The 20,495-nt window shown below is 41.1% G+C and overlaps 1 protein-coding gene across 1 annotated transcript in view; it reads left to right on the plus strand.

The window, feature by feature from the left end:
* Positions 1-6,350: 6,350 nt before the first annotated feature.
* SERPINE2 (serpin family E member 2) overlaps positions 6,351-20,495 on the plus strand; it is a 28,973-nt gene continuing 14,828 nt past the window's right edge. Inside the window, exons 1-2 of the mRNA XM_083613877.1 lie at positions 6,351-6,640; positions 18,983-19,258. Coding sequence (XP_083470003.1) covers positions 19,003-19,258 — 256 coding nt within the window. The 5' untranslated portion in view covers positions 6,351-6,640; positions 18,983-19,002. The remainder of the gene's footprint in view (positions 6,641-18,982; positions 19,259-20,495) is intronic.

A 20,495-nucleotide genomic window follows, 5' to 3' on the forward strand; every position in this document is an offset into this window, starting at 1 on the left:
TAAATCCCCCACATCCACAGCATAATGTACCTGGTTGGAATCAGGGAGCCCTTGTGCCTTCTAGTTACACTTTAAAAGCAACAACATGGGAGAATCTATTAAGGGATGTTCCATATCGGAAGGTTGGCGGTTCAAATCTGCACGATGGAGTGAGCTTCCACTGCTCTGTCTCAGCTTCTGCCAACCTAGCATTCAAAAGCATACCAGTGCAAGTATATAAATAGGTACCACTGTGGCAGGAAGGTAAACAGTGTTTCCGTGTGCTCTGGCACTCGTCACAGACCTCCGTGTGCCAGTAGCAGTTTAGTCATGCTGGCCACATGACCCAGAAAGCTGTCTGTGGACAAATGCCAGCTCCCTCGGCGAGTTCGAGCACCGCACCCCATAGTTGCCTTTGACTGGACTTAACCGTCCAGGAGTCCTTCTACCTTAATTTGGTTCTCACCATTCCTACCTTTAACTAGTTTTGATCATGCTATCAACATACAGAATGGTTCAGTACAGAGGCATCTAAAAAGTGGAGTGGTTATTATAATACAATTAAGTATGTTATCATAGGGACGCGGGTGGCACTGTGGGTTAAACCACAAAGCCTAGGGCTTGCTGATCAGAAGGTCGGCGGTTCAAATCCCCGCAATGGGGTGAGCTCCCGTTGCTGGGTCCCAGCTCTTGACAACCTAGCGGTTCGCAAGCACAAAAGTGCAAGTAGATAAATAGGTACTGCTCTGGTGGGAAGGTAAACTGTGTTTCTGTGTGCTGCTCTGGTTCGCCAGAAGCGGCTTAGTCATGCTGGCCACATGACCCGGAAGTTCCTAACCCTTATAGGTGAACACACAATGAAGAACATACAACCAATTTACTGGCTTAAATGTTGCAATATTGCTTCACTCAAAGTAAGCTGATAAATAATAATGTCATCTCAAAAGAATCAGCAGAGTTTCACACTGCCAATTAGTCATTGTCTAACAGCAGGTAACTAAACATTCTGAAACAATTCTTTCAACATGTTCCCAACTCCCACATCAGGACAAATCTCCCTGTGGTTTTTCATTTTTCAGTTGTTCCTGTACAATTGGGTTTGATTGACTCTACTTCCAGTACAAAAGAATCAGCTCTACATTTCTCTGGTACGTCACAGTAAATTACTATCCAATCCATATTTATACTCAATAAAATGCAATTTCATGCAGGAAGTTATTTACAACTTGCTGGGTATTAAATTATCTCTTGAAAATGTCTACTAAAATTCTGTCGGTGACTGGAAATGCAGGCCTTGAGAGCTTATATGCTCTTTGACCAATTTTTTTTGGTCTAGTACAAAATTCTCCATCTCATTCTTGGGGATTCTGCACCAAACTGGTAAGATGAACTCATGAAGCTAACTTTTACTCAGAGAAGACCTGCTGAAATTATTTTTTGTAAATAACTGCTATGTTTCAGTTTTTCAATCACATTTGTTAGCATATGTAAACAAGGCCCATTACTTTCAGTACAATATGAAGAAAATAAATCCTAAATAAAGAGAACAGAATTAAATTGAGTACAGTCTTGTGACAGATGGGGAACTCTACACAAGTGAACTTAACTGTGCTGGCCTTTGCATTTATAATCCCAGCCTATAAGGTATCACCTTTACACAGGAAAACTCTCCTGAAATCATTTTACTCAGCACAATGAACAAAAGCAGTGATCCAATGTATTTTCCTTTAATTTGTAATCATTAACTTATAATGGATACACACGCAATCTTGCTCCAATGCTCATTCACCTGGGTAACTGTGATTGCTTAATAGGGCTATAGATTGTTGCTTCTTGCTAAGTGAAATTGAACTCATAAGACTACATGGAAACAGGCAATCTGATCCTCCTAGGCTCTACCTGTTGTATTCCATTATTTTTAAGTCTGCGTTTAAGAAGTGTGCCCCAGTAGTTAAGATGAAAGGAGTTAGAGCAGGAGCTGCCAACCTGGCACTTGTTTGTGCCATGGTACGCATGAAAGCTTCTACTGGTGCATCTGGGTAGGTGCCCCAGAGTCTGAACTTTCTTTTTTTTTTTAAAGATATTTATTGAAGTTTTACAAAAACATAAATTTAAAAAATCATATAAAAAGAAAGAAATACAATAAAAAATACATAGAAAAATACATAAAATAAGAAAAAGAAAAGTAAAAACAAATCCATTTTTGTAACCCTAACTCATTATCTTATTTCCTTGGCCTCCTCACACCTCCCCTTTTTGTATCCCCATTTAAATAATCAAATCAGCAAATCCTTACCCTCTTTCGTTTATCTTAACTCTATATCTTAACATATTATAACTCTATATTTTCATCCATTATCAGTTCAATTTTGCATACTCTTGTTAACTTTGTTGCTAATGCCACTTATTTTCAATCCAACATCATTTTAACATTCATTAATTTTACAGTGTTTCTGCAGATAGTCTTTAAATTTCTTCCAGTCTTCTTCCACCAACTCTTCTCCCAGGTCTTGGATTCTGCCAGTCATTTCCGCCAATTCCATATAGTCCATCACCTTCATCTGCCACTCTTCCAGGGTGGGTAAATCTTGTGTCTTCCAATACTTTGCAATCAGTATTCTTGCTGCTGTTGTTGCGTACATAAAGAAAGTTCTGTCCTTCTTTGGCACCAATTGGCCGACTATGCCCAGGAGAAAGGCCTCTGGTTTCTTCAAGAAGGTATATTTAAATACCTTTTTCATTTCATTATATATCATCTCCCAGAAAGCCTTAATCTTTGGGCACGTCCACCAAAGGTGAAAGAATGTACCTTCAGTTTCTTTACATTTCCAACATTTATTATCGGGCAGATGATATATTTTTGCAAGCTTGACTGGTGTCATGTACCACCTGTATATCATTTTCATAATATTCTCTCTTAAGGCATTACATGCCGTAAATTTCATACCTGTGGTCCACAACTGTTCCCAGTCAGCAAACATAATGTTATGTCCAACATCTTGTGCCCATTTAATCATAGCAGATTTCACCGTTTCATCCTGCGCATTCCATTTTAACAGCAAGTTATACATTCTTGACAGAGTCTGAACTTTCGCTTCTTTTTAAAGCGTGTCTCTAGCCCTCCTAGAATGTAAATTATGGGGCAACATGTACAGGCACCTTCTATGAGATTTCTGTGGAATGAGTGTGGTGTGGCCACTTCACCCTGTTGCCATTAGACAGCAACAGCAAGTGTGTGTGTGTGTGTGTAATCAGTAAGATGTGATTTCCCCAAGCAGGACCAGCAGGACATAACTGACTTCCTATGTTAACTATAAGGTTGTCAGGGGCAGCTCTCTCTCTTATTTTATGTTACCGCATGCTTCCCATGGCAGCCATTTTTTGTGTTAAGCCCCACCCTGCCCCATAGCAGCTATTTTGTGCTTCCAGTACACTCTTTCAAAACCTGAAATGTGCCCACGGGTCTAAAAAGGTTAAGAACCCTTTAGTTAGAGAAAAGTGGCAGGTGGGGAAAATGCTGAGAATGTGGCTGGAGGTTATGAATAAAGATCTACATTGAAGCGTGTTGGACTACTTCTACAACGGGATCCTCAATTAGATTTTAACCCTTGCTGGACTCAGGTCTACACACTAAACCCTCTCCAAAGTCACACTATATAAATTACCTCAGCAACAGGTTACAGGTCCAGCAGGGGGACTACAGCATATGTGAGAAATTGCCTTGTGCTAGCAAATGTGTGGAGACAGGGGTACTTATACACACTTCTGGTGGATATGCCCGAAGGTGGCAAATTTTGGGAAACTAGTGTTTAATGAGATAAGTAAAATTACTCATCATCAGATCATGAAGTCTCCAGAGCTTGCTTTACTGAATCTGTATTTGAAGAAGAATCAGGACTTGGTTAATAAACCACTAATTAGATTTCTCTTTACAGGTAGGCAGCCGTGTTGATCTGCCGTAGTCGAAACAAAATAAAAAAATTCCTTCCAGTAGCACCTTAGAGACCAACTAAGTTTGTTATTGGTATGAGCTTTCGTGTGCATGTACACTTCTTCAGATTTCTCTTATGGCAGTACCCATGGTTATAGCCACATTCTAGAAAGACTGAAAAGGTGTAAACTTGAATGCTTGGTACAAGAGAGTAGGCATATGAGTATCTTAAATGTGATTTGGGGGCGGGGGGAAGAGTTAAAAGCAAAAACACTCCTCTTGATTGTTTCCTACAGAAAGCCTAGCACTATGACTTTAGTAAGAAAAGGAAAGAGCATCTATTTCTGCAAAATCCCATTTGTCACTTTAAGATCATTCAGATTGTAAAATGTTGCTTTCCATCAAGTCTGAAAGGTGTTCATTTGCTTGTGTTGCCAAGGATACATGTGGTAATAACAGGAAAAATATTTCTGACACGCAATGCACAAAGCTGACAAAAATAAGCCAATGTTAAACCCCGTATCAGCTCTACAGCCTAATCCAAACTTTGGCTATCTGATTATACTTTACTGACTAGCTGGCATCAGCCCCTAGGGAACTTGAGGAAATCCCACTGCTTACTTTGTTCCACTTTGAAATAATGACTTTTAACTACTCAGTGACCAAACTTGTCTACTTATTCCATGATCTTGGTTCAAATATTGCTGTTATGATGCTTGTTGAATTACCGTACTTCACACCAGTCACTGTCTTTCAGTATAATGTATCTCACATAATTTTGCATCCTGAGAAGCAAGCAAGTTAGGAGCCTAAGCTCCTGAAGAGGCCACAACTGACTGAATTCTGCTGTCTTATGTTTTATGCTTGTTTTACATTTTGGATTATAAATCATGGGGAATTGGCAGAAAGGAGTGCATATAAGTACAGTGCATAGATAAATATGCACTGGTTGCTGGTTTTGGTGGAACTCAGATAGACAAAAATCATCTGCCACCTCAACCAAAGGTGATGCATGGAGGGCTGGCTACATCCTGATCCAGGATGTTGGTTTTTGTCAGGCTGATGTGGGCCAAATTCCCTGCAGGCTTGGGCAAAATGGTTGATGAGTCTCGGTAGGGCTTCCTCAGAGTGCACTGTCTAGATGGAGGATAGAGGGGTTTGTGAGCATGGGCGTAGCCAGGATTTATGTTGGGGCACAGGCTTCATGTTAGGGAGGGCAGAACCTCAGTTAAGTATTTTTATTGATTTACTTGATTTGGGGGAGGCAGCTGCCCCCCTGGTCCTACTTGGCTATGCCCATGTTTGTGAGTGTGTAGTAATTAGCATACCATGCAAAGGTAAAAGTTACACATCTGTTGCTTTTGCTTCTGCGACACCCCCCCACCCCTTGAAAAGCTGTTCAGAAAGGAATGCAGCTGTCTTGCTGACAGATATTCCTCACCCCTGCCCTATACAGTGGTACCTCTGGTTGCGAACGGGATCCGTTCCGGAGTCCTGTTCGCAACATGAAAAGCCCGCAACCTGAAGCACCGTATCTGCGCAGGTGCGTGGCGCGATTTGGTGCTTGTGCGCATGCACGAAGTGCGATTTAGCACTACTGCGCATGTGCAAGCAGCGAAGCCCGGACGTAACCCTTTCCGGTACTTCCGGGTTGCCGTGGGACACAACCTGAAAAAACGTAACATGAAGCAAACGTAACATGAGGTATGACTGTATACTAATGGTGAACGTGGGAATTCCTATTTAGCCAAAATGGCACCATCTATGCTTCAAAAAGGAAGTATCCAACTTAGACAGAAAGAAGGCTCAAAGGTTCCCCAAAGTTTGATAAATCTTTAGGAAGGATTCCCCCTCAGCACCAATTGGACACAGAGTGTTGTCTGAGCTGCTGGAAAGCAGAAAACTGGGGAAGGGACAATGGCATATCCCAGAATTTGGCAGCTTGGCTTCCTCAGCAAACACTCCATGCTGCAACATTTTCTTGCAGGCGCCACTTGAGAGACAGGCGGGCTAGAAAACTTAACATGTTATGAAATTCCATTGTAATAACAGAAGTGAGTTGCCTTGTTGTTTTTGCCCTCTCGCTTTTATCCCCTTTACTAATGAGCGACTGTGAAAGGAACTCAAGTTTCTAAAACAAACCTAGTTATAAAACTCTAATGATGAGGCTGGTGATGCAAACAAACAAACAACACGCCATAACAAACAAACAAACAACACTTCTAAGCGGGTTCTGGCGGGACCCAGGTTCTGCTTGACTCGCTCCAAACCCGTGTTTACACATCGAGTCCCATCGTTGTTCTCCTCGGTGCTCCCTTTTTTTCTTTCGAGCGCCTTGGACGCTCTTGACGAGGGCGGAGAGGCGCTTCTGGACTGGAGGGAAGGAGGTGGCGCCTCAGGCCGGGAGGCGAGGCCTCCTGGCGGCGTGGTCTTTCGAGGAAGGGCGGGAGCTGGGCGAGGCGGAGGAGGAGGCGGCCGCTGCTGAGGAGACAAGCGGCGGCGGCGGCGGCGGCGGCCCCAGTGGGAGGGGGAAAGCCGAGTGGGCGCCGCCCGGCCGCTTCTGCGCTCTCTCGCCGGCGGGCGGGATAAATGCGGGATTCGGGGCGGCCGCTCGGCTTAGTCGCTGAGCTGAGCGGGAGGAGCAGCAGAGAGGAAGCTCAGCCGCCGCCGCCGCCGCCGCCGCCGCTCTTATTCCCCCGGAGAGGCGCTTCTCCAGCGAGGGCGAGAGAGGTGAGAGCTCCTGGGGGGTTACTTCGCCCCGGGGGTTGCGCTTTCCTCCCTGAGGTCTCCGCCTGGGCCGCCCTTTCCCTTCCCTTTCAATGGGATTTCTTTGCCCCCCTCCCCAGCCCCAGCTTCCGAAAACGAGGGTTTATTTTGGCGACCCCTCTCATCCTGCTCCCCGCCCCCCCCCGGCCTGTGTACTTTCCCTTTCTTTCTCGGCTGCTTATCAACTTCATGACTAACTCTTCATTACCCTACGGCAGTTCAGGGAGACATACATATATATACATACATATATTTCCATTAAGGTTGTTCCTTCCTCTTTTTCGGAATGAATTCGGGTTGAGTTTGTGGGACGGGGGGCGGCGGCTGGGCAGCCAGAAATAAATAACTGCTGGGTTTGCAAAAGCCCCCCCCCCCGTGCGGTTTATTGAGATGAATTCACAAGGGCTCTTTTTGCCCCTCTCCTTCCTCCAAATCTGTCATGTGCGTAGTAAATGAATACTGTAAATTCCCAAAGCCCACAACTATGCGGTATATGGGGGGGTTGTTTTTTGGGGGGAGAAGAGCTTCCCAATTTAGTTCTCCGATTTCCATCTCCAGAAGAAGGAATGAGTGTATCTGAGATCCCCCTTCGGTACTTTTCTGCTTACCCTTTACCCCGAATTTTGTGCGGTCAGGGCACCCTTGGAAACATGTCCGGTCAAGTTACTAGCCCCTACGAAAACTTCATTAGCTCACATTCCCGCCAATACTTGTAGCAGGAGCTTCTTCTTTTTCCCCTAGGCTATTCAAAAGAGCTCATTCTTATCCTGGGGCGGGATGAGATTTTTATGTGCTATGGTTGAATGGTAATTTACAAATGTGGCATAGGGCATCAAAGGAGTGCCATAAAGAGAACAGGTGACTATAATAAAAAGTGGGCGTCTCAGTCCTTACATCTTATGTTGCTCATAGGGTAGAAACCGTCTGCAACACAGACAGATGTCCTTGTCTGCCTCTGTAAGGTAATGGTCACCACAGGGTGGCTTTTGAAGGACCTCTAGCTTTTCTTCTCTTGCTGGTGGGTGTAAAAGTGGTAACAGCACAACTGAATTTAATGAAGTTAACGCTTGTATAGGGAATATCTAAGAAATATTTAGCGTAGAGCGTATCCCTGAAATGAAATGGAAAATGAGAACATTAAAGAGATGTTCAGACTGGAGTTGATAATTTTATTATCTTTTGTTTTCTCCCCCTCTGTGTGTCTGGGTTTGAAAGAGAGACGTTTTTCTTGATCTATGGGGACACTTGTGAAATAACTGTGAAACTTAATTTGCTTAAAATTAGACAAGAATTTGTTTAAAATTAGACAGTACAGTGCATCTCATGGCCTCAGTTGGTAAGAGCCCAATTCAAAATATATTCTGTGAAATACTGGTCCGTGCGTGTGTGTGGATTCTACCTAAATCTCTGTAGTGTCCTTTTGTACCAAAGCAAATTTTAAATGGCTTACAAGCTATTCACATAGCAGACAGACAGCTTTTGATGCTCTTGCGTACTTTTATTTTTGGAAGTGGAATCTTGAGCTTGAAGCCAAAGAATATTTATTTGTATAAGAATTTCCATTTGGTGTTGAATGTCGCCACAGAATCAAAAGGGCAATTTTGCCTCATTTCTAGCCCTCCTATGTGCGAAGATGCTTGACATGCCCAGTAATAACATGTGTGGGCACTTTTTTTAAGAAGATGGGAGGAACACATGATTTGTTAGAAAGATACGTTTTTCAAAATTGCCTGTTTCTATCCAAGACCCATCTGTTCAGGACTTGCTTTCCCCCCAAATAGATTTATAATAGGACAGAGGACATGGCTGCTGTACTGGTATCTGAAGTCTAAAGTACAGCGTAGTCCGCTTGACTGTATTGGTTTTTAAAGAGCTTGCTGGAAGATATTAGTCAAGCAGTAGATTATGAGAGTAGGGTATAGTATCAGAATAGTTAACTGCACTGCAACTAAGAACTGTAGGTCATCTAGCATGTAATGCTCTAAAATTACATTTTGAGGGCACAGCAGCATTACACATGCCCTAAGAACATCATAAGAAGCTGCTGGATCAGGCCAGTGTTCTCACAGTGGTCAGCCAAATGCTTCTGGGAAACTCGCACGCAGGATCTGAGTCCCAAAGCACTCTCCCCTGCTATGGTTTCCAACAAGTGATATGCAGAATCATTGCTAACCTCCAGCCATGGAGGCAGAGTGTAACTAACATGTCATTGTTGGTTGGGTGTAACATTCTTTAATAAAGGCTGGAACTGTATTTTTGTCATCATCTTCTTGAGCCATCCTACCTGAATTGAAAGGAAGGGCTTTTTCTGGTGGTGGGAACCTAAACAGTTAGTCGGAAATGGGACGAACCTTTTGTCCACTCATTCATGGAAGTGGAATGTCTTTTCTAGTTAAAGCTTGGCAAGGCGTTTTGCTCTCTAACGAGCAATTGCCGACAACATCCTTTCAGTAACTGCTTGAAGTGAAGAATTAGGTCAGCCACAAAGTACATGCTCTAGAAAGGCAACATTTCTTTCTCCAAAACAGTTTTAAAGTCCACCTGAACAATTAAGAGCGCATCCAAGACTTGCAATGGAATAAATAATAGGCACAAAATAAACAGTAGTATTGGTTTATAGATAGTTTTCTGGGGGTGTGCATATTTTGGCCCTGAGAGAGGTATGAGCTTCCTTATTAACTGAATTTCAGTAGAAGCTATTTTAACACAGTTCTTGCATTTTGTTCCAAGTTTAACTATAGCTGACAATTTGTCTTGCATTCACTTGCAAACCTCATTTTGAAAACTGAAATAATTTGAGATGGGACCTGTGCAAATTGGAACGGCGGTGTACTTTCAGGATTAAAAATGTATCCTACTAAAAATTTTAATAATAATAACTTTACTGGATCTTCTCTTGAAGATATGGGCTGGATTAGCTCTTTATTTACACGACAATTTATTGTTGTAAGCAGTTGTGTTCTAATTCTTAAGTTTTGGGATGCTTTTAATGGCTTGCTGCTTTTTTCTGAACAGGGATGTTTATGTTCGTTGCATCTTTGATAACATTCAGTGCCTTTTCACAGGTAGTGAGCAGATAATATGGCATCACAAATTAATATGGGTGTTTTAGGAACAGTTAATTCTGCATCATCAATCCTTTTAGTGTATTGTTGCCTTGTAAAACACTGTATTTCACAAGATAAGGGACAATAAATAAAGCATCATGGTGAAGGAACACATTTGAAGAAATTAAAGGTTGTTTTCGACCTAGTAGCAGTTAGTAACCAACACATATTTCACAATGCATCAAAATATTGTCATCACTGCATGTTTCTCAAGAACACAACTGTAAGTCTTTAGTTCTCTTTACATAACAGTTGATAGGATTATCAGTATGTCAAATGAGTGTGCTGAAGGAAACATTCTGGATTGGTGTTTCAAATAACTTTCTTCTTACCAGTAGAATTTTGGTTTTTCAATTGGGAGCCAACATTTTGGACATGGACAAGGGTGGTCTCCCTCCTCATACATCAGGCTTCCTCAACCAATGGTTGTAGTGGCTGGATTAGATGGGAGTTGACTCCAAAACATCTGGAGGGTACCGTATTGGCTACCCTTGATTAAAACATCTGGAGGGGCACCAGGTTGAAGAAGGGTGTCATAACACCATTTGGCCTATCTAGAGAGATACTTAAACAAGCTTTCACATGTGTTCTAGACATCCTGACTGCGTCCTTCAATGATGAGTAATTATTGGGCATTTTATGGATCATAGCTATATTTTTAATATATAAATTAGTAGGTAAGACTCCCACTAATGGCAGCAGCATTAATGCAGATTTTTATATTTCCAAATGGTGGAATAATGGAATGTGCAACTTCAAAGGAGAAGTGTTTCTTCAAAGCTTATTTTTCTATAGTAGTAGTAGACATGGTGATGACTGGTGCTAAATCATAAGCCTCTTCAGTACAGATTCCTTAGCTTTCTTCTGATGACTGCTAATGTAATTTACTGAGTAATTACACCTTCTTACTGTCAAGGTTTGCATACACTGGTGGAAGAGATAAAAAAAAATTGTTTTGTTTTCACATAGCCTTCCCAACCTTGTATCTTTAAGTTGACAGTAGAACTGTCGGTTTTGACAGCTTAGTTATACATGATAAATGAGGGCTCCAAACATATTTTGAATAAACTCACTTTAGTTGGAGACAAATATTACTTATTTCGTGTCCTCCATCAAGGAGGAAAAATACATTTATGTATTTAGAAAGGTTCATGCTCTGAATGGTTAGTGAATTCATCTGCATGTAAGAGCGCCCTCTGCTGTCTAAGCTAGCTAAAGGAGTGCATCTACTTTGTTCTCTGTTTTGAGTATCTGTTGTTTAGATAAAATAACAATACTGTATCCTGATGTATAATTTGTCAATACATGCGGAGCAAAGACTGAAATCTATGTTAATGTCTTAAATGTCAAAATATTTCTGTCACTCTCTTATTGCAAATAGAATAAGAATAATCTCAATAGAATGAAAACTCTTGAAATAGTTATTTGCATGCAAAATATATTTTGTTTAGAATTTGAATGGTTTTGCGTCTAGACTACTACTACTCCCAAAAAGTTAAGGGTAAATGGTATGAGTCTCATTCTGCCCCAAGGCTAAAAATTGTTGGTCTGAAGTAGCATTAAATATAAACAATATTGTGAAGGGCAACTTTAAGAAAAAACATCTAGATGCTTTGCATTGAACAAGGGGAAAACAAAATAAATATATTTGAGCAAGAATGTTTAAAGAACTTTGGGATAGCAAACAGAAGGGGCATAGGATTAGTTAAAATCCTTTTGCAATTTTATGAGAATATGTGAATATGATTCTCTTATATGAAGGACCATGCGGGATTTGACATCTTTCCGCAGGGCCTGCAAGACAGAGCTGTTCCGCCTGGTCTTTGGCTTAGACTCACTCTGACCCCTTATATGGTATATAAATTTTCCCTTTGCTTTTTTGCTGGCCCATGTAGGACCAGCATGGATAGCTGGCTCGGGTGAATATCCGATGTTTCCTCCCTTTATGGTCTTGATTTATGGGCTACTACTAAAATGAGGCTGTATTTTAAGCCGTATTTTAATTAACTGTTTTCCCCCCCAATTACGTTTTATTGTAATTTATATTTGGTGTTAGCCGCTCTGAACCTGGCCCTGGCCGGGGAGAGCGAGGTATAAATACAAATTTATTATTATTATTATTATTATTATTATTATTATTAGATATATAAATAAAGTGGGTTCTTTAATAGCTCCCTTCTTTCAATTATATGATATTCACTAATTTATATTGGCTCATTTTCTTCTTTTTCTGTTTATTTTTTATTTGCTGACATATTATTATGGATTATCATAGCAATTATTGCTATTTAAAATTAATTTATAATTTCATGTATTTTTGTAAATTGTGCAGTTATTGCTTGGATTTCTGTTTCAGTTAAAATAAAATATCAATAATAAATTTTTCCTTCTAGCTTTTTGCAGGCTTGAGGTTTTTCACCTTTTTCTAAAATAATCCTGAATTTCACCTATCCAGTAACTTTAATACAGTGTGTGTGTGTGGGAGGTGGGGGGGGGGGTAGAATAGGAATCTGAAAACTTGACTACCAAGTAGCTGCATTTAATTTATATTCCTAGTCAGATTTTCTGGGCAAAACCCTCAAAGTTTAAAACATTTTTTTAAAAAAAAGAACCTTAAAAACAATATATGATACATGAATAATTAGAACAACAGTTAAGAAACATTTTGTCTAATGGATTTCTGGGAAAAATAATGTGTCATGAATAAGTTTTGTGGTGCAAAACAGGCATATAAAACTAAAAGGCTCTAGTAAAAAAGATGTTTTGGGGAAGTTGTAATGAAAGGGACAGTTCAGAAACCACAGGAAAAGCTGTGTATATTTTTAGTATAACTTTTTTCAATTACAATAATGAGAGAGTACTAAAAATGTGGTGTGCATTGTGTCTCTACTTTGTTCTGAAATTTTCAGTAACCACTCATCTAGCTGAAGCTTTAGATTTGCATTTCTAGTCAAGCAAAGTCTATATATCTGAAATTAAATCCACTATAATAATGTTTATTGAACAGAGTTGCATCCACCAGCAGAGCAGTTTTCACCACTAGTGCTTGATCTCGTAGCCACAATGGCTCCTGCCACTATGTGGCTGCTGTGGCCACTTTTCCATTTTGTTCTTGAGCTATTTTGGCATAGGCTCTTATTAGTTATCAGTTCATCTTCCTCACTTCTCAATGTGTCTCAGAGTAGATTCTCCTGTGCCCAAATAACTTTCTGAGTCAAGGAGCCGCAGGGCACCTTGTACAAAAATTATGGTGCGTTGCAGGTTAACAGATGCAGCAGAAGGACAAATGGTCAGATGAAGACTTTCTATGATGCTTGTAATAACCTGATAGATTAGCCAATGTGGAGCCCTCCAGATACTTTGGACTGCAACTCCCATCATCCCTGATCCCTGGGCATTCTGGCTGGAGCTGATGGAGTCCACAACATCTAGAGGGCAACATGCCTGCTACCCCTCGACTAGGCATTATACAAGAATTACAATATGCTACAAATAGACCATTGAAGTTTTGATCTGACACCGAGAAGGAGGATGAATCTAGCATGTGTGTGGTATTGCTCAGTTGGAGAGACTTTGGAGGAAGAGAAGGAGGTGTTGTTGCATTTGGTTTAACTGTTGACCAGTTCATTATTCTGTATGCAACTATTTTGAAACCACCTTTCTCCCCTAAATTAATCATTGTAGGTAAGGAAGTGCTGGTTCTGGGAATACGGTGCAAGCCTGAGCATTATAACACAGGGAAGGATTATATATCCCCTCCTCACCTATATTGGCAGCTCCAACCATCAATCATGTAGCACTATAGAGGCAGAGAAGCTATATGTGCAGCTCCAACCTGAACAGTGTGGAGGAAAGTCGTCTTCTCTGCTTCCTCTTGTTACTGGTTGGGGGAATTCTGTGTGTGTGTTCATGCTCTTTGTTGAAAGGGGTGAGGGTGCAATTGGCCTTTCTGAGATTAGCTCTTCCTCTGTTTTTATGAAAGGTGTTTGCACTGGCCTTCAAAAACTTTCCTCCTTCCTTAATTTATAGCTGATGGAACCTTTACATTTGCCATCAAGCATGAACTTGACTCCCTATTATGGAAAGCTGCTTAATGTGAGATTTCCAAATGCTTCCTAGCATTCTCACTGAAATTCTTTCTTGAGTTCTTGGTCTACAGTTTATCTACACCTCGTGGCCGGATTGTGCCCCACAGATGATGCCACAAATTATGCTTATGAAGCCTAGTGCTTAAGTCTGAAACTTTTATCTTTCAAGAGAAGAAGATTGTATTTGACATGTTTCTGCTTTTTTAATTTTCTGTAGGCATTGAGAGCAGACTGACTTTCCTGCTCAAAATTGTCTTAGCAGCACTGACATAGTCATGTGACACTTGTATTCATGCTTAATTCTCAGGGGTAAAGTCTGAAATCTTTGTGGCGTGCATTATTTTTTAGCCCCAACAAAGCTCTAAAATGGATATTATCACTATCATTTTTTAGTCTTGCAATTATTTATTATGGGAATGGTTGGCCACCCGTGGTTTCTCCTTTCCGTTTCTCAGGCATATTGCTTCAATTACACAGACACTATCTCTCCTGTCTGGGAGTATTCTGGTGTTATATCTTCCAGTGTTGGTAGGAGAGAGAGAGCGCAAACATGGTGCTAATTCTGTTTCATGGGGTTAGAGGAAAGGCCACATTTCCTCTTTTCAGTTTGTAACTATTTTGAGGAAGCTTGAGGGTAAACAGGTAGCTTTAACTCAGGCATCCCCAAACTCGGCCCTCCAGATGTTTTGGTACTACAATTCCCATCATCCCTGACCACTGGTCCTGTTAGTTAGGGATGATGGGAGTTGTAGTTCCAAAACATCTGGAGGGCCGAGTTTGGGGATGCCTGCTTTAACTCTTTAATAAAAAAAGAAAGGAAGGTTATCATGGGAGTTCCCTAAATGGTCTGTATTGGGAATGTTGCAATTTAATTTGTTTGCCATCTTGACTGTGGATCAGTGAAGTACTCAAGCTTGTAGATGCCACCAGATTATTTCAATAGACGAGCTGTTGTTTGGTGATAAAGCATATGGTAGTGCATGTGGAATGTGCTGTCTGTAATAGCATGCAATTCCATTTAAAAGTACCTCTGGTAGCAGGGCTGTGAAATACATTGGAATGACAGCAGCTCTTTAGACTAGGGATAGCCAGTTTGTTTGTTTTTTATAACAACTTCCATCAGCTTCAGCTAGCATGGCCAATTGTCAGGTTGTAGTCCACAACATTTGGAGCAGGTGTGTGGAATATTTGGCTCTCCAGATGTTGCTGAACTCCAGCCTCCATGGACAATGGCCAAACTTGATAGCTGAAGAGGGAAGAGAAATTGGAAGAAATCACCCCCCTCCAAGAATGGAGGAGCAACATGGGATCCACGCCAATGTAGTTGCCTCTTACTTAAGCCCTTCTTGAAGGCTTATGAATGGTTCATTTCTCTTTATTTCTGGAAATATGTGCCCTCGATAATTTCATATGAGTCTAATCTAGCCAATAAAGTCTGTTCCAGGAAGGCTAATATAAGACTAGCTTTCTTTATAATGGGCACACTACAGTCATATTGAATGTGTTTGGTACTCCTTTCACGATAAGGTAAATGTTGCTTTTTTTGCTCTTTGTTCTGCTTCTAGTGACCAGATGTGTAGGTGAATATTTTCATTGATTGCTACAATTTATTTGGCTCTTGAGAAGAGAACACTACCCCACCTTTCCCAATGGCTTTTCCATGTGGATGGCAGTTTCAAATCTCATCTTAATAGAACATTTAAAAAGTGAGAAGGGTACTTGTAAAACTTTCCTAAGCTATAATTAGGAAGCTGGAGGTTTTCTCTGTGCAGTAAACAGTAGTTTAGCAGTAAATTGAGGCATTATTCAAACAGAACAGAGTACAGTTGACAGCTATGTCTGCATGTCAGCCCATTTCAATGTTACTTGCTTAACTCACATCTCATAAAGTGGAATAAATGTTTATTTGCTAGTTATAAGTAAAACTGTCTCTCACCCACCCAACCCTAATCTTTCTACAAAGTACTGCTGGTGGTCAACAAAAGAGATTTAAAGACTGTCTTAAGGCAAATTTTTAAAAATGTAGTATAAACACCAACAATTGGGAAACACTTGCCTGCAAGCGCTCCAGTTGGAGAACAGCCTTTACCAAAGGTGTCATGGGCTTTGAAGACACTCGAACTCAGGACGCAAGGGAGAAACGTTCTAAGAGGAAGGCACGCTTGGCAAATCCACATCGTGATCCACTCCTGCCCGAAAACCAATGTCCCCACTGTGGAAGGACGTGTGGATCCAGAATTGGCCTCCACAGTCACTTATGGACTCATTGTTAAAACTGTGATTATGGAAGACAGTCTTACTCGGCTACAAGTGATCGCCAAAGAAGAAGACATTTATAGTATAACAAGTTACCTATTGTAGAGGCAAACTTATATGCCTGATTTTGGAGGGTGGAAATCCTTTTGGCTCTTTACCATTCCTTTAACCCATATCATCTGAATTCAGAACAAGCTGAAACTCATGATTTTGGGGGTGGGGACAGGGGGATAGGCACGTGAATGAACAATCTTAAAGTGTCCTGAAGTAGATGGGAGCTGTGCAGTTTTAAGTGTTCAGTGAAAGGTTGCAAAAATTGACTTCAGTAAAAACAAAAAAATACCAAAATTTGAAATATTAAAGTTGTAGTTCACCGGAGATCTCCCTATGGCCTTCCAGATGCTGTTTGACTCAAATTCCTGTCAGGTCATGCTAGCAGGGACTGGTGGTACCCAAGAGACAAACAGCATCTGGAGAGCCACAGGTTCCCCACTCCTGCTGCAGAAGAATGCAGTGTGCCTAAAATTAAAATAGGAAAGAAGAATCTGGTCCCAGGCATGATTTCTTGCATTCTGTGGCAGCAGCAACTTCGGAGGTGTAGAAGCATTTTCAGATGGTTCAGAGAGAGAATTTTTACTTGAATTTTGAGGTTCTCTCATAACACATACACACATGCATACTCATTTGTTTTTCTGTGATGTGATCTCACATAGCGGAATGTTGTGTGTGAATGACGCAACCATGTGGTAGGGACAGATTGAGTGGTGTTTTCCCATGTAGTCAGCATGATATTGCAATACAGAAAAGCAGCTCCCACGCAACTGCAGCTAGGTGTGAAGGGCACCTGGGACTTGCTAGCTTGTCAGCAAATAGTCTGTTTTGATGACACTGTGCCAGTGAAGCCACAAGTTCAGCCGCTACTTTCGGAAAATCTGAGCAGTGTTAAACCTGTTACCAATAATTGGGGTTTGTTTTGGGTTTTCCATTCATTCATTCTTACTCACTCCCAGTTCTTTCTTCTTCTGTTGCTGCATACTATCCTAGAAGAGCCCCTCAACTTCATGTCTAGGATATTCTGGCATATTCAGTGAAGAAGGCAGCTTTTTATAGTTTACAGAGTAGGGATGGAAGGTTATATCACTTCTGGTTCTCTCAGTGTCTAGTTTTCCAATCTTCAGTCCACTTCTCTACAATGTGCAACAATTTGCATTTTTACATATAAAAAAACATCATGGAAATTATTTATCAGTTTTGTGCAAATTTCTCCGAATAAACACATTTTGAAATGCAGGCTTGATTGGTATACATATTTTGCAAGCAGTTTTCCTTAGTACTATTGATTTTTCTATGTTTTTTTCAATAATATTTTCTTTTTGATGCACACTTTGCCATACATTATGCATTTTTGTAAACACTGGTTGGGGAATTGCATTGCAAAATTTGGATGAGTGCAAATTTTGAAGGCTATCTGTGCTTCATTTCATATATGGAGAGGTAGGAGTCTGGATGAGTGGACTGCACTGATCATGGGGCCATTTTCTCTTGAATCCAAGGCAGTTAACTCATTGGAACTCACATTTTTTTCAGGCATTTCAAGATGGAAGGGGGTGGGATTAGGGAGATTTTAAGAAGAGAACAGAAACCTCTATGCTCAAGTAGTAGCAAGAAGAAAGCATTGAGTGGAATATAATGGACTTTTGTAGCTGATCAGGGCACATCTCTATCGCTTGCTTATAGGACATAGAACCAACTCCTAAGGAAAGCTTAGAAGAGGAGCATAGTGGATTCAAGAATACAATCATGTCTGCCACAAGCCCAGAATGTAGAAGGAACATTTTTTTTAATTTTTGGTAATGGTAATACTTAAGTTTCTAATGCAATCAAATCAGCAGGGTATAAAGTCCAGTAGCTTACCAACTCTTTATAGAGCCAAATAAGAGTAAGATTCTGATATTTGGGCCACTGAGCCTAGGGCTTGCCGATCAGAAGGTTGGTGGTTCGAATCCCCACGATGGGTTGAGCTCCCGTTGCTCGGTCCCAGCTCCTGCCAACCTAGCAGTTCGAAAGCACGTCAAAGTGCAAGTAGATAAATAGGTACCGCTCCGGCGGGAAGGTAAATGGCATTTCTGTGCACTGCTCTGGTTTCGCCAGAAGCGGCTTAGTCATGCTGGCCACATGACCCGGAAAAACTGTCTGCGGACAAACGCCGGGCCTCGGCCAGTATGGCGAGATGAGTGCCACAACCCCAGAGTCGTCTGCAACTGGACTTAACTGGCAGGGGTCCTTTACCTTTACAACAAGTTTATAAACCATAGTTAGGATTTGATTTAATATACATGTCTAGGTTAGCAGTCTGAGCGTGATTTTCAGTCTCTATAGAGTGACTGGAGTATTTCCTGTACATAGTGCAAAATCACACATATAACCAATAAGACAGTTGTAGCCAGCGTGGGTAGTCTCAGTCAGCATGACCAATGATCAGGGACACTGGGAGTTGAAGTCTAACATTGGAAGACACTGTAGTGGTTACCCCTGATATAAAAGCATTTCAGGTGCTTTAAAATGCAACCCTAAATACCTTTTCTGACTTCAGATCCTGAACTGATGACTTAAGCTTGTCATCAATCCTATTTTTTATGCCTTCTAGACTCTTTATCATATAACAGTAGTCAAGGTTTTTTTTTTCTTGTGAAAGGCTAGCTCTAAGGGTGCTGGATTTAAGTTCTGAATTTGTGGAGATACATAAAGGCATATGACTTTCAACCAATGGAGACAGTACCTGCAAATAAGTGCTATAGAGAACTGACATGCTTCTTCTGCTCAGTCCTTAACTTTGCTTCCCCCTCTCTCTTTAGATTGTTTTGGGTTAGGAATCATGAACGGGCGTCTTCCTCTCCTCTTTGCTGCCTTGATTTCTGCGTGCCTTTGCTTCCCACCGAGTCCTCTGTCTCTTGAGGAACTGGGCTCAGACATTGGGATCCAAGTTTTCAATCAGCTGGTCAAAAGCAGGCCGAAGGAGAATGTTGTGGTTTCCCCGCATGGAATTGCATCAGTACTTGGAATGCTTCAGCTTGGAGCCGATGGCAAGACAAAGAAACAGCTAACAACCGTGATGAGATACAGCGTAAATGGTCAGTTGTTTTGATCTGTTGTTGTGGGCTTGGGGGTCTTTGTGTTCTTATGGGAAATTGCGGTATAGGTGAGGATTATTTTAGTTACTGATACAAAGTGGGACTGATAGCAAGAACAGTAGATACTGTGTTTGAGAACACTAGCCAGTTATCTTGGTCTAGTGTGTATTAAATAAGTGACAGTGAAGCAGTATCTCTAATACCCGAAGGCATCTTTGGGCACAGTGTGAAGCATTGATGCTAAACACAGTAAGTTCAACAAGGACTGTCCTCGTGGTTCCAAAGAAAACAGAGTTGAGTATCATTGACAGGCTTGTAGGGGAAGAATAAAATGCCCCTTTATGTGGGACTGACAGCTTTTCATTCCTGCCTCCAGATGTTGACTAAAATATCCATGCATTTAGTGATAAATTAAATCCACAGTACTATTGTGGTATCAAACTTTCCAAAGTTCTGCTTTTCTGCTCAGGATCTTGCTTTTGTCATGCTGCATTCCTGACACTGGCAGGCATCAGGGTTGCATTCCTAGCCAGTAACCCTCCCTTGACAGGAGCTCACTAGACCTTGTTGGCTCCCTGGGTGTTTTGCAAGTGCCAGTATGATTTACAAGCACATTTCAGAATGGTAGTACCACCGTAAACATAACTCACTCTATCAATACCTTCCTCCCCAAAAATATTAATAATTATAATGGAACATTTCCCTATGCCTACTGAAACAAGAATACTGTAATGTACTAGCAAGTACACTATTACACCATGACTTATTTTTTTCTTTCGGGAAATGGAAATCACATATTGCTGAGTCCTTCTCCAAACCCTGGAGACAAGAACTCTTTTGTGGAGTAATCTTGAATACAAAGAATTTTATACCTAATAGATCTATTTAAATCATCTGCAAGCATTTTGGTCTGCTGATATTTTTTTCCTGATTATATTCAGACCATTCTGGTGACAGAACTCCCTGCACAAAAGTTTAAGTACTTTTCCCCAGCCACTTTGCATTGGAACGCCAAACAGCATGATACCTTCATGGTAGGCAAAGCAATTCCTCTCATGGAACTATAGGCCCTAGAGTATGTCTTTAGTAAACATGGTTTAGCAAACAGGAAAGCTAGCAGCAAGTCACAGCCTACTTCTATCATTTCCCCACAGTGAACTGCTTAAATAAATTGGTGGCAGTGCCCAGAATTTGCTCTGAGGGTGCACAATGGGTAAAACAGCAATATTGCAATCCA

This window comes from Podarcis filfolensis (assembly GCF_964270895.1).
Source record: "Podarcis filfolensis genome assembly, chromosome: 5".
NCBI classification, from domain to species: domain Eukaryota; kingdom Metazoa; phylum Chordata; class Lepidosauria; order Squamata; family Lacertidae; genus Podarcis; species Podarcis filfolensis.